This window comes from Lynx rufus, unplaced genomic scaffold (assembly GCF_022079265.1).
Source record: "Lynx rufus isolate CCGP_SWC_20201006 ecotype Redwood Valley unplaced genomic scaffold, mLynRuf1.p SCAF_59, whole genome shotgun sequence".
Lineage (NCBI taxonomy): Eukaryota > Metazoa > Chordata > Mammalia > Carnivora > Felidae > Lynx > Lynx rufus.
In genome coordinates, this window is record NW_025814877.1 from 173,822 (window position 1) to 198,218 (window position 24,397).

Sequence of the window (24,397 nt, forward strand, 5' to 3'; positions counted from 1 at the left end):
AGATTATTTTTTGAAGAGAGTAAGGGTCTTCCTACCAAGACTTGAAGCTAAAATTTTATTACCAAAACACGAATACCACAAAGCCCAACTCTGGACAAATATTTATAATAAGGAGTACAGTAACAGAATCAACATGGCATTTAAGGTTAATGGTAAAATATAGTTAGTGTTCCAATGGGAATTTAGGTTTATAGTGACTTTGTGCTCACCTGTAATAGCTTTCATTCCTTCCATCACGTCATGCAGATCAACATTCCCGTTTGCTACAGAAGTCCAAAAGAGACATGTAATCAATGACATGAGCTCAGAAAAAGATACACTTTGTTTATAGAGTATAATAAAGTCCAGCTAAATTTGTCTCACAACATAATTTTAATTGATACCCCTTTAAATCGAAGATCAAGATAAATAGATCCTGAATGCTATCTTTGGTACTCCCCATCAACTTGTAGGTCTCCTGACAATCCAGCAAGTTCCTCGTCTGTGAGCCCCATTCCCATATTTCCCAAACTAGTATGGAGGTAATTCTTTTTAATCTTCCCATCTTAGGAAAGAGACAGTAAAGCAACATTTGAAAAAAAAAAGTTGTATAATAGTAAAATTTAAAAATGTTTTTTAGGAAAACTATTATTAACTTTAATGACCACATATTATTAAAACAAAAGAAACAAAAGATAAAATATATTTCATGCCTCTGTTATTATTACACTTTGACAAGGCTGAAATCCCAAATAGGCTTTTCCACTTAAAGACTCAAATAGAAAGTCAATGGAGTCAGAACTGTATTTCCTTTAGTCTATTCTTGTGGACAAGCCTACAAAGTAAGACAAGGTTAAGGTGCTGGAACAAACAGAACTGCAGACCACTAACTTAATTACTCTGCATAAAAAGTAGGGTTCTTTTTTGTTTACTGGCTTGACTTATTGGTGATTATTGTAGCTGACCATTGCTTTTCAATAACAACCAGGGTTTTTTGTTTGTTTTTGCCAGGGTTGGTTTTTCTTCTTGAGAAAAAGTTGAAAAAAATCTAAGAAGACAGTGGACTTCCTGCCAAGAGAAAGTGTATATTTTTTTTTTTTAATTTTTTTTTTTCAACATTTATTTATTTTTGGGACAGAGAGAGAGACAGAGCATGAACGGGGGAGGGGCAGAGAGAGGGAGACACAGAATCGGAAACAGGCTCCAGGCTCCGAGCCATCAGCCCAGAGCCCGACGCGGGGCTCGAACTCACGGACCGCGAGATCGTGACCTGGCTGAAGTCGGACGCTTAACCGACTGCGCCACCCAGGCGCCCCGAGAAAGTGTATATTAACAGCAGGTAAGATGTAGTTACGCTGGGAGAATTATAAATAAAAGCTTATATAGGGCCAAGATTCATGCTTGGATGGTGTATCTGGAGACCTAGATAACATGCCTTATAATTTCGTTTTTTACTTACTTTTGAGAGACTTCATAGCCTTCAGTAGTCTATTACGATATAACTTTCCATTGGCTGTAAGAAAAGTCATAATTCATGTAATGGTAGAATGAATACGAGTTTCACAAAAATAGCATGAACTGAATAATTTCAGAAGCAGAAAATGCAGTCTTGTATCAACATACAAAAATCAACTGTATTGCTGCTATAGAGTTGCAACAAGCAAATGAAAAGAAAACTTAAGAAAGCAATTTCATTTACAAGAGCATGAAAAGCATAAAATGCCTAAGAATAATTTTAACAAAAGAAGTACAAAACTTATACTCTGGAGACTATAAACCATTACAGAAAGAGATTAAAGAAGACCTAAATAAATGAAAAGACATCCTATGTTTATGGATTGGAAGACGTAATACTGTGAATGTGACAATATTCCCTAAACTGATCCACGGAGTCAATACATTCTTATAAAAAATTCCAGCTGGTTTGTCTGCAGAAACTGATGAGCTGGTCCTAATATTCATATGATGAAGCTCAGGCTCCAAAAAGCAAAAGTAATCTTAAAAAGGAAAAAGAAGTAGGGGACTCACACTTTTCAGTTTAAAAACTACAAAGTGACAGTAATCAAGACAGGGAGGTACTGGCATAAAACTAGATATATACATTAATGGAACAGAATTTACAATCCAGAAATAAACCTTCCAATGTTTGGTCAGCTGATTTTTGACAAAGGTACTTGCACATTCAATGAAGAGAGAACAGTCTTTTTAATAAATGGTGCTGCGACAACTGGACAGTCACATGCAAAGAGAATATTCTTTTGGATCCCTATCTCACATTTTATACAAAAAGGAACTCAAAATGGATCAAAGACCTAATTGTAAGTGTTAAAACTATAAAAATGTTGAAAGAAAACATAACTGTAAATTTTCTTAACCTTAGATTAGACATTTTTTTAATATATGACACCCAAACACAAGCAACAAAAGAAAAAGTTATACCCTGGACATCATCAAAGTTAAAAATCTTTTGTGCATCAAGGAACACTGTCAAGAAAGTAAAAAGATAATTCACAGGACAGGAGAAAACTTTTGCAATCATGTATCTGATAAGGAACTTATATCTAGAAAATATAAGGGACTTGTATCTAGAATGTATAAAGAACTTCTACGATTCAATAATAAGAAGATAACCAAATTTAAAAACGGATGAGGGTTATGAGTGGATTTTTCTCCAAAGGAGGTATACGTTTAGCCAATATTCACATGAAAAGATGCTTAACACCATTAGCAATCAGGGTAATGCAAGTCGAAACCAGAATAAGATACCACCTCATACCCACTAGGATATTATCAAAGGACAGAAGTAACAAGTGTTGACCAGGATGTGGAGGAACTGGAACTCTGATACACCGCTGGTGGAAATGGAAAGTAATGCAGCCTCTTTGGAAAACAGCCTGCACTTCCTCAAAAGGTGAAACACAGAATTACCATATGACCCAGCAATTTCTCTCTTAGGTATATACCCAAGACAAATGAAAATATATATCCACGTAAAAACTTGTACATGAACGTTCATAGGAGAATTATTCATAATAGCTAAAATGTGGAAACAATCCAAATGCGCATCAACCAATGAATGGATAAATAAAATGTGTTATATCCATAGAATAGCCTATTATTCAGCAGCGAAAAGAAACAAAGTACAGTTGACTTTAGAAAAACAGAGGTTTGAACTGTGCAGGTCCATTTATACGTGGGTTTTTTTTTTTATAGTATAGCACTGTAAATGTATTTTCTCTTCCTTATGATTTTCTTAAATTATTTTTTTAATGTTGATTTAGTTTTGAGAGAGAGCTGTCAGCACAGATCCTGATGCAGGGCTCGAACCCACAAACCGTGAGATCATGACCTGAGCTCAAGTCAGACGCTTAACTGACTGAGCCACCCAGGTGCCCCACCTTATGATTTTCTTATTAGCATTTTATTTTCTCTGGCTTACCTATTGTAAGAATAGGGTATATAATACATATAACAACAAAATGTATGTTAATTGACTTTATGTTATCAGTTAGGCTTCTGGTCATCAGTAAGCAATTAGTAGCTAAGTTTTTGGAGAGTCAAAAGTTATACACAGATTTTCGACTACACAGGGAGTCAGTGCTCTTAACCCGTGTTGTTCAAGCGTCAACTGTATTAATACATAACAGGACAGAGATAAACCTGGAAAACATTATGTTAAGTGAAACTAGTCACTACGGACCACATATTATATGATTCTATTTATGTGGAATATCCAGAATAGGGCAACTGATGGAGACAGAAAATAGATTAGTGGTTGCCCAGGGCTGAGGGAGATGGAGAAATTGGGAGGGGACTGTTAATAGGTATGGAATATCTTTCTGGGATAATAAAAATGTTCTAAAATTGACTGTTGTGATGAATGTGGTGAATACATTAGAATTCACTTCATTGTATGCTATATTGGGTTACTTGTACAATATGTGGATGATAATTCAGTAGTACCATTATAAATATTTCACTTACGGGGTGCCTGGATGACTCAGGTGGCTAAGCGTCTGACTTCGGCTCAGGTCGTGATCTCGCAGTTTGTGAGTTTGAGCCTCGCGTCAGGCTCTGTGCTGACAACTCAGAGTCTGGAGCCTGCTTCGGATTCTGTGTCTCCCTCTCTCTCTCTCTGCCCCTCCCCTGCTCGTGCTCTATCACTCTCTGTCTCTCAAAAATAAATAAACATTAAAAATTTTTAAAAAAATGTTTCACCTAAAATGTTCATCTTTATATAACAGTGAAATTAAGGAAGAGAAGGCTTTTTCAATATGATAAGCTGGTCCCCTTGAGTGGGCCTACTGTACTGTACAAATATCTCTTTCTTTTCTTTTTAATTCTGACTTTTATTTTTAATTTCTTCCATTGCTCGCTTATCTCTCTCTTTTTCCTTCTTATGGTATAAGCCCTGAAGGGTGACAGTAGACATTTGTTGGCTCTGATGGCAACTTACATCTGAGGAGTTGCTTGGCTTCTAAAATAAACTCTAAACGACACTTACTGTTTTAAGATGTAGCTTACATTTTAGTTTTTTAAAAATGTTCCATCATGTTTGAGAAGAAGTGAAAATTTTCATGCAGATCTGTAAAAATCTAATTTCCCTGGAAGCTCCCACAGACACTTGTATGACTCACCATCAATTGGCAGTATTTTCAGCAGCTTCTCTAGTTCCTCATCTGTGAGCTCAATTCCGAGATTTCCCAGAACATTTTTTAGCTCACTAGATTCAATCTTCTCACCTTTGAAAATAAGAAATTTGGTATACATCTTCATTTCAGATAGCAGTAATAATTTCTTTTTTTTTTTTTAAAGTTTTTAAATGTTTTATCACTTATTTTTGAGAGAGAGAGCGAGTGGGCGAGGGGCAGAGAGAGAGGGAGACACAGAATCTGAAGCAGGCTCCAGGCCCTGAGCTGTCAGCACAGAGCCTGATGCGGGGCTTGAACTCACAAGCTGCGAGATCATGACCTGAGCTGAAGTTGGACGATTAACCGACTGAGCCACCCAGGCACCTCCAGATAATAGTAATTATTTCTAATGAAAAAAGTTATTTTAGGATAATTAATACCATCTCCTTGTTTTCAGACTGAAAACTACAGTAATAAAAACAAACAAACATTTTCAACTACAGAATCAATGTAGATGATAGGTCAAATTTATTTTCTTAATGTGAACAAGAGAGTCTTCTAAAATCAGGACAGACTACTTTCAGAATGAAATTTGATCTATTAATTAGAAAAATAGATGCTTATATGAATTTTTCTTTGAAAAAGTATTTTAATTTAAAAAATAAGAATTATATGATAAATACAATAAATTCATTACTTCCATCAATTTTAGGCTGCACTCTCTAATTTGCTGTGCCGTACTATACTGTGGTTATTAAACACTGGTGAAGTGAATTACATTATTGGCATAAACAACAGAGACTGTAGAATTTGAAAGCAAGAAATAGTATGGTAATTTCATTGCAAAATCAGATAATTTTATATCAATACATGTAACACTAGAAGCAAATATTTCATTAATAAATATAGAGAAATGTCAGAATTTACAAGTCAGTGATGAAGTACCAGGAAATATTAGCAAAAACCAAAATTTAATGTAGATAATTGGAATCCTAATTTTATAGTAACTTTTCAGTCACCTGTAAAATCTGTGATGTTTTCCATCAGTGTTTCTAGAGGAATTTTCTCATCAACTAGAAGAGAAGATAAAATCGCAGTATATTATAGATCCCATATATTATGGATCTCATATATTATATAGACTTCAAATATTACATTCTAGATATAATACAAAAGTTTGTGGGAAAACATGGGAAGAACTATAACAGTTGCACTTAACTATGTGTCAGGCCCCATCATAATTGCTAATATTTATTTAAACAAATATTTTTGAACACACTTTTTAGATTATTATTCTACTCCACTTTTATTCTAAGACAAACATGAATAACAAGAAAATTCTAAACATGAAAACCACGCAATCGCAATGGTGCAGTTTGGCCTATGATATCTCAAATTTATTTGTGTTAGGAAGGGGAAGTTACTTAGAAGTGAATGTGTCTAAAGAATCTGCATTCTTGTATTCAAAACTGGAAAGACTCAACTACTAAACATGATACTTACAGAGAACATAAAAGTCATACATATCACACATATAGAAAACTGGTTTAATTTTGACTTTGTTAACTGGATACTCATAAACTCAAATGACATTCTCTGTGTTTTAGTCATTGATATGGTGTCTCACACTGCTCTTGGGCCTTCCCTTCTCCCTATGAAAAAGGGCATTTCCTCGCCCCCCCCCCAAGTTTCTTGTAACTAACCTCTCTCCGGGGTTAACTATCTGCAAGCTTTATCCCCAGGTTGTTCAGAACAGTGCCCAGGTTGTTCATATTGACCTTCCCACCTAAGAAAAGTGACAGTCCATAAAGAATATTAAATGACTTCAAAAGAGAAGTTCTTACACTTTTTTGATACACATATCCCATTGTGAATTTCTTTTTTTTTTCAACGTTTTTTTATTTTTATTTTTTTTTTTTTATTTTTGGGACAGAGAGAGACAGAGCATGAACGGGGGAGGGGTAGAGAGAGAGGGAGACACAGAATCGGAAACAGGCTCCAGGCTCCGAGCCATCAGCCCAGAGCCTGACGCGGGGCTCGAACTCATGGACCGCGAGATCGTGGCCTGGCTGAGTCGGACGCTTAACCGACCCCACTGCGCCACCCAGGCGCCCCCCCCCCCCCCCCCGCCCATGGTGAATTTCTTAAGCAGTAGATCATTATTCACAAAATTTGCTTCGGACCAAACAGAAAATGTTTGCTGTAAAGTGAAAAAAATAAATTAATGTTCAACAATTTTAGCACAGAGACAAAATATTTTAAGCAGTCAATTACAAATTTAGAACTATGGCTACTTCCCTTGAGACTTGTCTTGGGGACCAGCCTACAGAAACACAAGGTTTTAAATGGCATTTAATACTGAAATTAGTTTGAGAATAAGGTACAGAAATATGGGCTCAGAGTACAGAAAAGTCTCTCAAGAAATGGATGAAAAAGGGAAGAAAGAGATTGAGTTGTGGCCAAAAAGGGGTGTGGAGAGTTCTAGTTTGCTTATTTTATAGGATGGTGTATGTTGAACATGTAAATGGGCTGAAGAGGTTGAAAATGGCCAGTGGGGCAAGGTCTTAAAAGATATGGGAGACAGTGGAGTCAAGGGCATCCTGGTAAGCTTTGAGGAGGAAGAGGCACTTCTCACTCATCCTTTATACTAACATGGGTGTGCTTAAAGATACCTGAATAGGGAGGGATTGAAGATGTAAAGCTGAGGGCTATCACTCTTGCCAGCCTCAATTTTCTTAATGAATTAAAAAAAAAATCTGGTTGAAAAAATGGTGTTCAATGAATGCTTAGGGAATTCTGGTACTGGAGGCAAACATTATTTAGTTCTAAACAATAGTAGGTTGACTTTTGATGAATGAACTTCCAATTTAGTTTTTTCTATTTATTACGTGCTCTGGATCACTGCTAATCATTTATATTTTTTCCCATGTAAACATGAAATTTGCTATTTCTCTTCCTGAAAATTTCGAAAATGACAAGAAAGTGTGGTGCTTTACTTCCAAGATAGAACATCAGATTCAACTGCTAAAATAAAGATTGAGGTCCAAAAAAGCATACATTTGCAATCAGTACATATGACAGATGGCAGCATTCAAATTCACATCTTGGAAACAGTATAAAATGAAGATCTCATATTCATTTGTATTCTTATTATGTTTCTCACTCACCTTTAAGGGACTTCACACCATCTAGCAACCTGTTCTTAAAGACCTTGTTATCATCTATAAAAAAGAACACAATTAAGGTCATAGAGAAATGATGTGGCTAGTCACTAAAACTTTAGTAAAACTGAGAGTTTCATGATTTGCCCTAGAAACTTCCCTCATTAAAATAAAGTTTGAGAGAAAATTAGGGAAAGTTTATAATATGGCAAGTCTATCTAAAATTTAGCATAGAAGGCACTCTATAACATACACAGCGTTTTTGGAAAATATCACCTCTGACCTTTTATCCCCTTCTAGTCTAACACCACTTCTTTCCCTTGGTTGCTTCCCACAATTGCCTATACGTATCTAAAAAGGTAAGGGTAGCCTCAGAAATGTAGTCCCCTTGATGGCATGAGTCAGCATCATGGGGATGATTATTCCAAAACAGAGAGTTAAACTGCATAGAGGGAAATTTCCCTCTAGAATGAGTGAACATTTAAATTATTTTGTTTGGTATTTGTTTGTTTATTTACTGTTGCATCTTAGCAAATGGGGATAGTATGAGTTTCTAAAAAAAAAAAAAAAAAAGCTTAAGAGGAGACAAAACAAACACAGGGTAAAAAAGCCAGGCAAACCAAGAAACAGACTCCTAACTATAGGGAATAAACTGATGGTCACCAGAGGGGAAGATGGTGAGGGAAGGGTGACACAGGTGATGGGGATGAAGGAGGGCACTTGTGATGAGCACAGGGTGATGTGTGGATGTGTTGAATCACCAAATTGTACACCTGAAACTAGTATTACACTGTATGTTAACTAACTGGAATTTAAATTAAAAAATCTTTAAAAGCTTCAAAGAAGACTTTAAGGTCACATCAGTATATAAATGCCTACCATTGAAAGGCAGATTTTTCAGCAGCTTCAAACGTCCCTTATCTGTGAACTCTATTCCCATGTTTTTCAGAAGAGCTTTCATATCTTTGACGTCAACCTCCCCTCCTTAAAAAAATAGACATCATTACGTATACGAATTTAAAGGATCCTCTAATGACTCCAAACAGGGAAAATTAATCTATGGCTATGTAGATTAAATCGGTACAGAATAAAGAGCATAGGCCAATGAGACCTCTCCAAATATACTGACGATGACTTTCACAGAAAAAGAATTTGATCTCTAAGTGCTAATAAAAGAAGTCACAGTCACAATGACAATGGCAAGGCAACTCTGAACCCTGTGAGATTTACATTATGTATCTGCTATTCAATTGGAATATTATAAATTACTTATTCAAATAAATGTATAAAATAAGGTAAGATCTGTTAGTCTCATTTTTTGTCAGTTATCTGTAGTCTTTATCAAAATTTTACTTCATATATTATTTCACTAGTACAGAGTTTGGCCATTCTAAAAAAGAGAAGAGCAAAATATACAAATAAAAAATATACCAGAAAACAAATGAGTTGCTAGTAATTTAATGAACAAAGAAATAAATGCCATAACTAATATGGCAATTGAGGAATAATGATGAAATATAATTATTATAAATACTAAGTGTTTTAGATTCTTAATTTCTCTCTTACCTGTAGTAGCTTTTACTCCATCCATCACCTCTTTCAGACCAACCATTCCATTAGCTACAAGAAAAGGCACAATGAAAATAATGTCAGAAGCCCAGAAGACAAATTTAAGACATATATTTTAAGGAAACAATTCCATTAAAAATTCCTTACATCTTCATTTTACCTGAGACCATTTAGAAAATGCCTGGATCTCAGGGAGTTAAGATGATCTCCATTAATACAAAGGTCTCTTGTATACTAGAAACTGAATCAGAAAAAGTGTGCTCTTCCTAGTATTTTGGATGCCATTATAAGCCATAGCTGAAGATACTACTGGAGTTGGCCAGGTATTCTGGTAACTTTACCTCATGTACCCACAAACAGCTGAGGAAGGGACCACTAATCTAGCTTGGTATGTTCTAAGATTGCTTCCTGCAGGAGATGTGTGTGAACTACATTAATGTATCAGAGCAGTTGATATGAAATATGGAAGGATGGAAGAGACTTCACATGGAGGAGAAGTTGAGAAAAATGTCCAGGGACATCATGCTATGTGTGTGAAACTACAAGCAGCTCAACATGGCTTGAACAGTAGAAAAATGAGAGAAGATATGTCCACACAGGCAGATGGAGCTTGAAGGTCTCGTGCACTATGATAAAAATCTTTGAACACGTTTTTGAGTGAAGATTTCATTAGACAGGAGGATAGATAGAAGAATGGCGTGTTGACTTCTCTATAAATAGATTTTCATATCCCTATTATTTTGCTTTCTTATTATTTAGACTATTAGAGTCCTGACAGCACCCTCTGCAGTTTTTGGTATATTTACGGAAAGGTGATGCTGTTTTAGGTTAATTGTAATGAAGATCCAAGATTTATTCTGACTTTAAAATTGGGCTCTCCTCCAAGTATCCATCAATAGATGAATGGATAAAGACGTAGCACATATGTGTGTGTGTGTGTGTGTGTGTGTGTGTGTGTGTGTGTGTGTGTGATGGAGTATTATTCAGCCTTAAAAAAGAATGGAATCTTGCCATTTGCAACAACATGGATGGAGCTAAAGAGTATAATGCTAAGAGAAATGTTAAAGACAAATACTATATGATTTCACTCATATGTGAAATTTAAGAAACAAAATGAGTAAACAAAGAAAAAAAAAAAAAAGAAGAGAGAGACAAACCAAGAAGTAGACTCTTAACTATAGAGAACAAACTGGTAGTTACCAGAGGGGAGGTGGGTGGGGAAATGGGTGAAACAGGTGATGGGGACGAAAGAGTATACTTATCACATATATATAGAATTGTTGATATATTGTATACCTGAAATAATATAATTTTCTATGTTAACTATATTGGAATTAAAATTAAAGACTTAAGTAAAAAAAATAAAATTGGGCTCTCCTCCAAGCTTTCTAACATGTATCTGTCAATTAAATCTATTTTCAAACATATCAGATATAAAAGAAAAATTTAAAAATGGCCTGAGGACATCTGTAGTGTTCACCATCAACTTGTAGATTTTTTGACAGCTTTGCAAGTTCCTCTTCCGTGAGCTCAAGTCCCAATTTTTTAAGGGTGTTGTCCAGGTTATTTACATGAACCTTTCCCCCTTAGGAAAGACAGAAGGTAGGAACATGAAAAAAAAGTGTATTATGCCAAAATTCTGCATGCATATCAACTTTCTATTTATTTACTTATTATGTTTGTTTGTTTAAGGTGAAGTGATTTTTTCGTGCATGGAGAAGGGGTGTACAGAGTTGAAAAAAAATGCAAGTTCCATATGGAACTTCCTACAAGATAAAATATACGCTGTTATCAGTTAAAATGTGGGTAGACTGCAAGAATCATAAATAAGGAATGATACCAAAGTGAGGAGCCAGGATTCATAATTGGAATAAAAGTGTCAAGTTGGGGAATGTCAGACAGTATGACTTTTAATTGGGTCTTACTCACCATTGAGACATTTCACACCCTTTAGCAACCTGTTGTGATATACCTTTCCAGCAGCTGTAAGAAAAGCCATAATTCATGCAATGGGGAAATTAACATGAAATCACAAAAATGGTGTGAAATTAATAATTTAAATAAATAATTTCAAAAATAACATTTTAAGAAGAGTTGTCTCTAATTTTTAGTTTATTTCATCTAATATAACGAAGTTTGGAAACAGAAACCTCTCTCCTTGTGACAAACCTCTTTATTCCAGTACCTGAGGAAGTCTCCTTGCTCAAACATGAGTATAGGTTCCCTTTGCTTTTAAATTTCTGCTTCCCATCTTTATTTTTTTGTCATGGATCTCCAATCTTTCTTTTTTTTTTTTCTCTTCTCATGATATGAACAAATTAGTAGCTTGATAGGTAACAATATGTTTAGCTGTTAATGTCAACTCTTGTCTAAAGGATTATTTAACTTCCAATATAAATTCTAAGCGACAGTGACAGGTTGCTATATACTTAGAACTCAATTTAATATTTTTTCTTTTATACTTTTGGAGAAAAATAAATAGAAACAAAGTTGGAAATATTTACACAGACCTAAAGACCAACAAAAGACCTCCATGACACCTCTATCAATCTCACCGTCAATTGGCAGTGTTTTCAGTAGCTTCTCTTTTTCCTGATCTGTGAGCTCAATCCCCAGGCTTCCCAGGAAAATTTTCAGGTCATTAGAATCGACCTTCTCATCTTTTAAGAGAGGGAACAATAGACATATAAGCTTTTGGAACTCTGGTATTATATCAAGTTGTAAAATATGTTCTATGAAGTTTAATGATATCCTAATATCAAGATGAGGTGTTAGGCGAAGATGTTCTCAATTGCAGAACCCTTGAGCATATCTTATGGTAATAAAGCACATCTTTATGAGCATATCTTATGGTATCTTATGGTAATAAGATACCACATTTATTATAAATTAAAGACCATTTTTCCTAAAGCTGGAAAAAAACAACTTTCAGAGTAAAATCTGATGAGTGAATTAAGATAACGCAGATTCTTATATAAATTATTCTTCAAAAACATTTGCTTTGGTAAGAATTATTGATGATATCAGGAATACATTATCTTGATCATTTCTAAGCTTCACCATGCCATTTTCTATACATTTCTAGATATTTTTCATTTAAACATTTGTGGCCCGAAGCATATTACTTGCACAAGTAACAGAAAACTTAGGATTTAAAATTGACATATAGTCTTGTATCCTAGTGGAGAAACTTTCCTAATGTCAATCCATCATTCATATATTTAAAAATAAAACATCAGAATTTATAAGATACCAGAAATACCACTGAAGAAAACTATAAACTATTATAAAGAAAACTATTATAAAGGACCGAAACCCTAGATTTACATCAACTTTTCATTTACCTGTAAAAGTTTGCAGTTCCTTCATTGGTGTTTTAGGAGAAGTCCTCCTATCAACTGCAGAAGAAAATTAAAGTCATAATGAGATATAAAAGACTCATGAAATATCGTGAAAAACAATGTGGGAGTAAATATAATAAATCCTAACTTACTATGTGCCAGGCATTATCTTAAGTACTTTATATATGCTTACTTAAGAACTATTTACTGAAGAATATCTTTCTAGGCTATTAATTTATTCAGTTTTCATTGTCTTCATTAATACTATAAAGAAAAGCCTAAACATAAAAACATGCCATTTCAAAAATATTAATTTTACTTATAGTTCTATACTATTTCAAAGCTATATGCATTAGTAATGGGAAGAAATTCAGAAGTACCGTCATCTAAGTGGCCTGCATATTTCTTTTTAAAATGTGGAAGACTGTCTTCTAGTGACCATAATATGGATAAAGAACATAAAAGACATTCATACAAAGGGCAATGTTTTCACGGTGACTTGGTAGCTGGCTGCTTATATGCTGTTTACATGCTTTGCCCATATTTATAGCTTCTTACTATCAGTGTAGATTACCATTCCTAAGGGCCCTTTCCCCCACAACCTTTATTGTCCAAGCTCTCCCAACACGGAACTATGGTATCTGGAAACTTGCTCACCATCACCAGGGAGATTTTGAGTCAGAGCCTCAAGTTCCTTATCTGAGAGCTTGATTCCCATATTATCCAGTATTGCGTTCAAGTCGTTGACATTGACTTTCCCATCTAAGGAAAGAGAGTCCATGAAGAAAATTATGTAACTTCAAAAAAGAGGTTCATAAACCTTTTAGAGACACATGCCCTGTTGTGAATTGCATGAGCTATATGCTAGTGTTCACAAAGATTACACATCATTTCGGGGGGGGGGTCATATATTCTCTAAAGCCTATTCACAGAACCCCCTTAGTAGTAAGGTTAATAATCCTTGTTCTAAAATGTGAAAAAAAAAACCACACCAATTTTAGAACAAGAGACTAAGGACCTTATTATGCCTATAGAGAAAGTCAACTATGACATTAGAATGAAGGTCACTTCTCGTGAGATTTGTCTTAGGGATCAGACTATAAAATACAAAGTTTTAAATACCATTGAATAAATGCTAAGTGAATTCTAGTTCTGGAGGCAAACATTTTTTACTGCTAAACAATAGGTTTTGATGACTGAATTCCCAGTTTAGTATTTATCTGCAGCTGATTAAATTCCCTGAATCAGTGCTAATCTTGTCTGTCACATTTTGCTATGCAAACTTGAAATCTGGTATTTTTTCTCTTGAAAAGTTTGGAAGAATCTTGAGAAAGTAGAAGGCTTTCTTCCTAGATATAAAGTAAAAGATCAGCAGCTAACGTGAAGCTTGATCTTCAGTGGGAGCATAAATTTGCAATCAGTATATATGATCAGTATAGCAGCAACCACTAATACCTTGGGAACAGTATAAAAGCAAGGATCCCATATTGGTCTGCACTCTCATTATGCTGCTCACGTACCTTTTAGAGACATCACAACTTCTAGCAACCTGTTTTGAAAGATCTTGTCATCATCTATAAGAAAAGGCAGAATTTAAGTCACAGAGAAATGTGGAAAATCACAGAGAAATTAGGAAAAATGACTTTTCGAGAGTTTTCTCTTATTTTAATAAAATTTGAGAGAACATTGGGTGAAATTTAGCACATCATGCACACCTCTGTTCTTCTTCCCAATCCTGCCTTTATTCACTTCCAATTATTAATCCTTTCTTCTTTCACAAATCCCAGTTTAACCTTTGTTTTTTCCTTTTTTGTTTTTCACTATTGATAAAAAGACCCATCGTAATGGAAATGCTGCTTCCTAATCTAAAAGTAAAACCACTTAGGGATTCATTTCAGGTATAAGTGGACATTCTAAAAAAATTTTTTTTTGAAATGGATTTTCTATTTCTAGAACTTAGGAAATGGAGATAATTTTAGAGCTTCTCGCAGACACAGAAATCTAAAACTTCTTTTTGGGGACAGCTGGGTGGCGCAGTTAATTAAGCATCCAACTCTTGGTTTTGGCTCAGGTCATATCTCACGGGTTGTGAGATCGAGCTCTGAGTCCGGCTCTGTGCTGACAGTGCGGAGCCTGCTTGGGATTCTTTCGCTCTCCCTCTCTCTCTGCTCCTCCCTAACTCACACATGCTCTCACCCCCTCAATATGAATAAATAAACTTAAAAAAAACCTCTCTTTGAATACATCAATATTTAAAATGCTTACCCTTAAAAGGAAGAGTTTTCACCAGCTCCAAGCATTCTTTACCTTTGAGCTCGATCCCCATGTTTCCCAGAACAGCTTTAACGCTATTGACATCAACATTTTCTCCTTAATAAAAAGATTAAAACAATGACATACATGGAATTTAAGTACAATCAAATTATTGCAAATAATTAAACTAAATTATGATGCTAAAACAATAGGATTATGAGCTGGGGAAAGTAATGATCACTGAGCTCTGTCCAAATACATGGAGATAATGTCACTTATGGAAACATAATTGGCTTTTTTTTTAAGTTTATTTATTTTTGAGACAGAGAGAGACAGAGCATGAATGGGGGAGGGGCAGAGAGAGAGGGAGACACAGAATCAGAAGCAGGCTCCAAGCTCTGAGCCATCAGCCCAGAGCCCGATGCAGGGCTCGAACTCACGGACCGTGATCATGACCTGAGCTGAAGTTGGACACTTAACCAACTGAGCCACCCAGGCGCCCCAGCTTTCTAAAGGCTAGTAAGAGATGGCACTCTCACTCTTAAATACTGAGAACAATACTCAGGGGTGATCGGGGTAGGGGAGAGGGGAAAGTGGGTGACGGGCATTGAAGAGGGCACCTCTTGGGATGAGCACTGGGTGTTGTATGGAAACCAATTTGACAATAAATTATACTTAATAAAAAAACAAGAGAGAGAGAGAGATGGAACTCTCAACGGCGGTCATGAGAATGTATCCATAGGAGTTCCAACTATGGAGAACATAATTAACCAAGGGCCCCATCTTCTGCTTTGAAATTAACCTGTGTTTTTTTGCACTAATGCCATACGTATCATTGGCACTGGCCAATCACAAGTGCAGCCAAGAAACTAGGGGAGCCCTGTTCCTGGAAGATACAGGTTGGTGATTTTAACTAGAGGATTCTTGAAAGCACTTTCTCCAGGCCCTCCTCAGACTGCATGACAATCTAGGATGCTTCCGCCCAAACATTTCTTCCTCTTTCCTTCACCTGGTGACAGATTTGCCCTGCAGTCTGACAGCCTCCCAGCCTTTCAGGCATCCTCCTTATTTTCTCTTACGCAGGCATTTCCCCTAATAATGTCCTGCCATGTTTAACCCTGCCCCGGCTTTTGCTTCTTGGGAGGCTTGGACTAACATACTCAAAATGACAATGACACAAAGTGGGGATTATAGATCTCTTTTGTCAATTTTCAAGCTGCAGATGGCTCATCTTCATAATTCTATTGACATGAAGAATGTATCACCTCTCCTTTAAGTAATTACCAGGGTCTTTTCCAAAGATTCATTTCACCTTTTATTGTACATTTTGGCTGTCTTAAAATAAGGAAAATGAAGTGTATTCACGAAGAATACATCAGAAAATTCTCCAATTTCTGGGCTACTGGTTATGAAAACCTTAAACAAATAGGAGGTAAAAATGATAGAATTAGCCTAGCAATTAAGGCATGAAGAAAAACAGTTCTGTAAAAATTAGGATCCTATGTTTACATTAACTTCTCAATCACCTGTGACAGCTTTCACTCCATCCATCACTTTACTCAGATCAACTTTTCCATTAGCTATGAAGAGAAGGGACAATTGAGACATGTAATCAATGTCATGAGCTCCAAAAAACATATACAAAGGACATACGTTGATGGAAAATTCCAGATAAATTCCATTAATATCATAATTTTATACACACTTATATTAAATCTCTGAATTTCAAGGATTTAAGCTGATCTATTTTTCCAGTGTTTCTGGATCATTGGTATTTATCAGCTCTCTGGTAGCACTTCAGGTACTGCTGTGAGCCATGAGTGCCATAGCTCATATAGGAACCACTAATTCAAACTAGAGTGTTAAATGAATACATCATAGAGTATGTAGTGCCTGGCAAGTTAAAATATCACATTTTAACTAAAGGAAAGGGGAATGCATAGAAAGAGTCTTCTACATGGAAGAGAGGCTGAGAAATATAAAGTAAAACCACACCTGGGTACAACATATACAACAGATACATATGCAGTGCATGGAGAATTATAGTCGGTTCAGCACTGCAGAAGAATGAAGTATGGATTTGAGAAAGGAAAGTTCATACAAGAGAGGTAGGTTGGACTCAGATTATTAAGGGATTTGTAAGTAATTTTAAGAAGCTTAGCCTTTATCTACTAGGTTATATAGAATCATTGAGTGGTTGGTTATAAGTTCAGGAATGGTATGGACCAATTTGCATGTTATTTTAATTTTCTTTAAATTATAATTAATTTGATTATTACAAAATTACATTTATATTGAAATAGAGAGAGAGTGATGTCATCAAGATGGTGACATAAGTTTTTCCTGACTTCAGTCCCCCTCACAAAAAAACCATCTTGCAAGTATCCACAGACAAGACACCCTTGTGAAAATCCCAGGATATGGTTGTGAGGCTGATGAATCTCCCTGAACCACAGAGACTGAGAAGGACCACATTAGAAGGGTAAGACAATCAGCTATGCTCTGACTGCACTGCCCCTCTCCCAGGCTAGTATAGTGCTGCACTGAGAGGGCTTCCCAGAGCTATGGTTTCTCTGGTGGGAAAAAGAGAGCCCAAGGTAGACATCCAGCTCCTCCAGAGTTGTGGGTTGCTTCCTGGAAGGCCCACCTGGGTCCTGTCCCATAGGTATTGGGGGGGAGGTATCCGTGGGTCTTAACCATTTGAGATCAGAATGAGATGGAGAAGGGAAACACGGCTTACATTAACCAGCACTTGGATCTTGGCAGATTGTTTCTCCTAGCAGCAGTGCCTGAGTAGATATCTGACACAGTGGTTTTGCCCATCTGCAGAGCCAAGATGGTGGTCCCTCTGGCCAGGGAACCATTCTGCTTGAGTTCGGTCCCCAGCCAATAAGCCTTTCTGGCCTTGGAGCCTCTTCTATCACCCCATCCAGATGAGGAAGCAAATTCATGGCTCCTGCCTATTGCTGAGTATAGATAGTCCTCTGTCATGCCTGACCAGAAAACCTATTGAGACCATCCCAGAGACTGTGTAGATTACCCTACAGCTCCTCTTACAGCAGTGCCTGAGTGAAGAGCCCACTCATTGGCTCTGCCTCTCTGCAGAACTGAGCTAGTGGCACTATCTGGCCAGGGATATTGATGGATACTCCTGCCTGACTCAGGTACCCAGCCAATAAGCCTTATCAGCAAAGGAGCCTATGATATAGAGACTGGGCTGGGAAGGAAATTCAAAGCCCTGACCAGGGATGAATATAGCTTCCAGCCTTATCTGACCAAGAAGCCTAACCAGAACACCTGGGAAGTTGCATAGTCCATCCTACAGATCTGGTTATAATGGTGCCTGAGCAGAGACCCCAAAATTGACAACCTAGAAGAAACGGATAAATTATTCCTAGAAACATACAACCTACTGAGATTGAATCATGAAGAAACAGAAAATCTGAAGAGACCAAAAACAAGTAAGGATATTGAGTCAATAATCAAAATCTTCTTCCCCAAAAGTCCAGGACAAATGGTTTTATTGCTGAATTTTTACCATTTAATGAAGAGTTAACACCAATCCTTCTCAAATTCTTCCCAAAAAATTTAAGAGGAGGGAACACTGCCAAACTCATTTACAAGGTAGCATTTACCCTGATACCAAAGCCAGACAAAGATACTACAAAAAAATTAAAACTATAGGCCAATGTCCCTGACGAATATAAATGCAAAAATTCTCAACAAAATTCTAGCAAACCAATCAATAGCACATTAAAAGGATCATAGAGTAGGGGCGCCTGGGTGGCGCAGTCGGTTAAGCGTCCGACTTCAGCCAGGTCACGATCTCGCGCTCCGTGAGTTCGAGCCCCGCGTCAGGCTCTGGGCTGATGGCTCAGAGCCTGGAGCCTGTTTCCGATTCTGTGTCTCCCTCTCTCTCTGCCCCTCCTCCGTTCATGCTCTGTCTCTCTCTGTCCCAAAAATAAATAAAACGTTGAAAAAATAAAAATAAATAAATAAATAAAAGGATCATAGAGCATGATTAAGTGGGATTCATCCCTAGGATGCAAAGATATTTCACCATGTGCAAATCAATAAATGTGACATACTGCATTAATAGAATGAAAGATAAAAATCACATGATCATCTCCATTGATGCAGAAAAAGCATATGACAAAATTCAACATCCATTCATGATAAAAGCTGTCACTAAATTAGGTATAGAAGGAAAGAATCTCAACATAATAAAGGCCATGTATGACAATACTCAATACTTAACATCATACTCTAACAGTGAAAGGTTGAAAGCTTTTCCTCTATAATCAGAAATAAGACAAGTGCTCACTCTTACCACTCCTATTCAGTATAGTACTAGAAGTGTTAGCTAGAACAATTAGGCAAGAAAAGAAATAAAAGTCACCAGAATCGGAAAGAAAGAAAGAAAGGAAGGAAGGAAGGAAGGAAGGAAGGAAGGAAGGAAGGAAGGAAGGAAGGAGAAAGAAAGAAAGAAAGGAAGAAAGAAAGAAAGAAAGAAAGAAGTAAAAGTGTGTTTATTTGCAGATGACATTATTTTAAGTATAGAAAATCCTAAAGACTCAACCAAAAAAAAAAAAATAATAACTTGTTAAATTTAATGAATGAATTCAGTAAAGATGCAGGATACAAAATCAACATACAAAAAAATCAATGGTGTTTCTATATACTAACAATGAATTATCAGAAAAAGAAATGAAGAAAATAATCTCACTTACAACAGCATCACAAACTATAAAGTACTTAGGAGTAAATTTGGAAGAGACACAAATAGAAAGATATTCTGTGTTCATAGATTAGAAGAATTATTAACCTTAAAATGTCCACATTAAGGCAATGCCATCTATAGATTCAATGTAATTCTTAAGATTCCAATGGCATTTTTTACACATACATAAAACATAATCCTAAAATTCATTTGGAACCACAAAAGCTAAACCAATCCTCAAAAGAAGGGTAAAGCTGGAGGATCACAATTTTTTACTTCAAACTGTATTATAAAGCTATAGTAACCAAAACAGTATGGCACTGGCATAAAAACACACACTTGGACCAATGATGAGTTAGATACAAACTCATACATATATGGCCAACTTCTATTTGACACAGAAGCCAACAATATTCAAGCAAGCCTAGAATACTCAATGGAGAAAAGAGTGTCTTCATTAAATGGTGTTAGGAAAATTGGATATTTACATGACAAAGAGTGAGATTAGACCCCTGTCTTATACTGTTCACAAAAATCAACTCAAAATGAATTAAAGAATTAAATGGGGGCGCCTGGGTGGCGCAGTCGGTTAAGCGTCCGAATTCAGCAAGGTCACGATCTCGCGGTTCGTGAGTTCGAGTCCCGCGTCAGGCTCTGGGCTGATGGCTCGGAGCCTGGAGCCTGTTTCCGATTCTGTGTCTCCCTCTGTCTCTGCCCCTCCCCCGTTCATGCTCGGTCTCTCTCTGTCCCAAAAATAAATAAAAACGTTGAAAAAAAATTAAAAAAAAAAAAAAAGAATTAAATGTAAGGCCTGAAATCGTACATAAAACTCCCAAGGGAAACGGAGAAAAAAGCTCTTTGATGTTGCTCTTGGCAATGCTTTTTTGGATGTGACTCCTATAAAGCACAAGCAACAATATAAAAAATAAATAAGTAGGGCTACATCAAACTGAAGAGCTTCTCTGCATGGCAAAATAACCATAAGAGACCCTTAAATACAGAGAACAAACTGAGGTTGATGAGGTTTGGAGGGGAGGTAAATGGGTGACAGGCACTAAGGAGGGCACTTTTCAGGATGAGCACTGGGTGTCATATGTAAGAGAGGAATCTCTGGGTTCTACTCTTGAAGCTAAGACTACACTGTATGTTCACTAACTTGAGAATAATAATAATAAAAAAAGAATCAACAAAATGAAAAGACAGCCTATGTAATGGAAGAAAATATTTACAAACCATATATCTTATAAGAGGTTAATATCCAAACTATATGAGGAACTCATATACCTCAATAACAAAGAAACCAAATAACACAATTTAAAAATGGGTGAAATATCTGAAAAGACATTTTTCCAAAGAAGATATTCAAAGGGCCAACAGGTCCATTAAAAGGTGGCTCATCCTCACTAATCATCAGGGAAATGTAAATCAAAACCACAATGAGGTAGCACCTCACACCTGTTAGAATGGCTATCATCAAAAAGACAAGAAATAGAAAGTACTGGTAAGGATGTGGGGGAAAGGGAAGCCTCGTGCACTGCTGGTGAAAGTGTAAATTGGTGCAGCCAACGTGAAGAGTATGAAGGTTCCTCAAAAAATTAAAAATGGAACTACATATGATCCAGAAATTATGACTTGGGTATATATCCAAAGTAAACAAAATCACTGTCTTGAAGAGATAACTGCATCTTCACATCCATTATAGCATAATTTATAATAGCAAAGAAATGGAAAAAACCTAAGCATCCATTGATGGAGGGATACATAACGAAAATGTGGGGTATATATACAATGGGATATGAGGGTATATATGGGGTATATATACAATCGGAATGAGTTTTGGAAGCGTGTGGGTGTTTAGGAATTTGTCCATTTCTTCTAGGTTGTCCAGTTTGTTGGCATATAATTTTTCATAGTATTCCCTGATAATTGCTTGTATCTCTGAGGGATTGGTTGTAATAATTCCATTTTCATTCATGATTTTATCTATTTGGGTCATCTCCCTTTTCTTTTTGAGAAGCCTGGCTAGAGGTTTATCGATTTTGTTTATTTTTTCAAAAAACCAACTCTTGGTTTCGTTGACCTGCTCTACAGTTTTTTAGATTCTATACTGTTTATTTCTGCTCTGATCTTTATTATTTCTCTTCTTCTGCTGGGTTTAGACTGTCTTTGCTGTTCTGCTTCTATTTCCTTTAGGTGTGCTGTTAGATTTTGTATTTGGGATTTTTCTTGTTTCTTGAGATAGGCCTGGATTGCAATGTATTTTCCTCTCAGGACTGCCTTCGCTGCGTCCCAAAGCGTTTGGATTGTTGTATTTTCATTTTCATTTGTTTCCATATATTTTTTAATTTCTTCTCTAATTGCCTGGTTGACCCATTCATTCTTTAGTAGGGTGTTCTTTAACCTCCATACTTTTGGAGGTTTTCCAGACTTTTTCCTGTGGTTGATTTCAAGCTTCATAGCATTGTGGTCTGAAAGTATGCATGGTATGATCTCAATTCTTGTATACTTATGAAGGGCTGTTTTGTGACCCAGTATGTGATCTATCTTGGAGAATGTTCCATGTGCACTCGAGAAGAAAGTATATTCTGTTGCTTTGGGATGCAGAGTTCTAAATATATCTGTCAGGTCCATCTGATCCAATGTATCATTCAGGACCCTTGTTTCTTTATTGACCGTGTGTCTAGATGATCTATCCATTTCTGTAAGTGGAGTGTTAAAGTCCCCTGCAATTACCACATTCTTATCAATAAGGTTGCTTATGTTTGTGAGTAATTGTTTTATATATTTGGGGGCTCCTGTATTCGGTGCATAGACATTTATAATTGTTAGCTCTTCCTGATGGATAGACCCTGTAATTATTATAGCATGCCCTTCTTCATCTCTTGTTACAGCCTTTAATTTAAAGTCTAGTTTGTCTGATATAAGTATGGCTACTCCAGCTTTCTTTTGACTTCCAGTGGCATGATAAATAGTTCTCCATCCCCTCACTCTCAATCTGAAGGTGTCCTCAGGTCTAAAATGAGTCTCTTGTAGACAGCAAATAGATGGGTCTTGTTTTTTTTTTTTTTTTATCCATTCTGATACCCTATGTCTTTTGGTTGGTGCATTTAGTCCATTTACATTCAGTGTTATTATAGAAAGATACAGGTTTAGAGTCATTGTGATGTCTGTAGGTTTCATGCTTGTAGCGATGTCTCTGGTACTTTGTCTCACAGGATCCCCCTTAGGATCTCTTGTAGGGCTGGTTTAGTGGTGACGAATTCCTTCAGGTTTTGTTTGTTTGGGAAGACCTTTATCTCTCCTTCTATTCTAAATGACAGACCTGCTGGATAAAGGATTCTCAGCTGCATATTTTTCCTGTTCATCACATTGAAGATCTCCTGCCATTCCTTTCTGGCCTGCCAAGTTTCAGAAGAGAGATCGGTCATGAGTCTTACAGGTCTCCCTCTGTATGTTAGAGCACGTTTATCCCTCGCTGCTTTCAGAATTTTCTCTTTATCCTTGTATTTTGCCAGTTTCACTATGATATGTCATGCAGAAGATCGATTCAAGTTACGTCTGAAGGGAGTTCTCTGTGCCTCTTGGATTTCTATGCCTTTTTCCTTCCCCAGATCAGGGAAGTTCTCAGCTATGATTTCTTCAAGTACACCTTCAGCACCTTTCCCTCTCTCTTCCTCCTCTGGAATACCAATTATGCGTAGATTATTTCTTTTTAGTGCATCACTTAGTTCTCTAATTTTCCCCTCATACTCCTGGATTTTTTTATCTCTCTTTTTCTCAGCTTCTTCTTTTTCCATAATTTTATCTTCTAGTTCACCTATTCTCCCCTCTGCCTCTTCAATCTGAAGCGTGGTCATTTCCATTTTATTTTGCAGCTCGTTTATCGCATTTTTTAGCTCCTCCTGACTATTCCTTAGTCCCTTGATCTCTGAAGCAAGAGATTCTCTGCTGTCCTCTATACTGTTTTCAAGCCCAGTGATTAATTTTATGACTATTACTGGAAATTCACTTTCTGTTACGTTGTTTAAATCCTTTTTGATCAGTTCGTTAGCTGTCGTTATTTCCTGGAGATTCTTTTGAGGGGAATTCTTCCGTTTGGTCATTTTGGATAGTTTCTGGAGGGGTGTGGAACTGCAGGGCACTTCCCCTGTGCTGTCTTGAATAACTCGCGTTGGTGGGCGGGGCCGCAGTCAGACCTGATGTCTGCCCCCAGCCCACCGCTGGGGCCACAGTCAGACTGGTGTGTGCCTTCTCTTCCCCTCTCCTAGGGGCGGGATTCACTGTGGGGTGGCGTGGCCTCTCTGGGCTACTTGCACACTGCCTGGCTTGTGGTGCTGGGGATCTGGCGTATTAGCTGGGGTAGATAGGCAAGGTGCATGGGGGGCGGGAGGGGCAGGCTCAGCTCACTTCTCCTTCTGTGGTCCGCTTTGGGAGGGGCCCTGCAGCAGCTGGAGGGAGTCAGGCGCGCCGCCGGAGGTGTGGGTCCGCAGAAGCACAGCGTTGGGTGTTTGCGTGGTGCAAGCAAGTTCCCTGGCAGGAACTGGTTCCCTTTAGGATTTTGGCTGGGGGGTGGGTGAGGGAGATGGCGCTGGTGAGCGCCTTTCTTCCCTGCCAAACTGAGCTCTGTCCTCGCGGGGCTCAGCAACTCTCCCTCCCATTGTCCTCCAGACCTCCTCTTCTCCGAGCAGAGCTGTTAGCTTATAACCTTCCAGATGTGAAGTCCCGCTTGCTGTCGGAACACAC

At 37.1% G+C, this 24,397-nt stretch overlaps 1 protein-coding gene across 1 annotated transcript in view; it reads right to left on the reverse strand.

The window, feature by feature from the left end:
• The window catches only part of LOC124527891 (uncharacterized), a 159,115-nt gene that overhangs the window by 66,110 nt on the left and 68,608 nt on the right, over window positions 1-24,397 (reverse strand). Inside the window, exons 27-41 of the mRNA XM_047101181.1 lie at window positions 16,461-16,514; window positions 14,947-15,051; window positions 14,202-14,255; window positions 13,339-13,443; window positions 12,685-12,738; window positions 11,896-12,000; window positions 11,270-11,323; window positions 10,821-10,925; window positions 9,338-9,391; window positions 8,651-8,755; window positions 7,778-7,831; window positions 5,630-5,683; window positions 4,617-4,721; window positions 1,439-1,492; window positions 210-263 (exon numbers count right to left, since the gene is read on the reverse strand). Coding sequence (XP_046957137.1) covers window positions 210-263; window positions 1,439-1,492; window positions 4,617-4,721; window positions 5,630-5,683; window positions 7,778-7,831; window positions 8,651-8,755; window positions 9,338-9,391; window positions 10,821-10,925; window positions 11,270-11,323; window positions 11,896-12,000; window positions 12,685-12,738; window positions 13,339-13,443; window positions 14,202-14,255; window positions 14,947-15,051; window positions 16,461-16,514 — 1,116 coding nt within the window. The remainder of the gene's footprint in view (window positions 1-209; window positions 264-1,438; window positions 1,493-4,616; window positions 4,722-5,629; window positions 5,684-7,777; window positions 7,832-8,650; window positions 8,756-9,337; window positions 9,392-10,820; window positions 10,926-11,269; window positions 11,324-11,895; window positions 12,001-12,684; window positions 12,739-13,338; window positions 13,444-14,201; window positions 14,256-14,946; window positions 15,052-16,460; window positions 16,515-24,397) is intronic.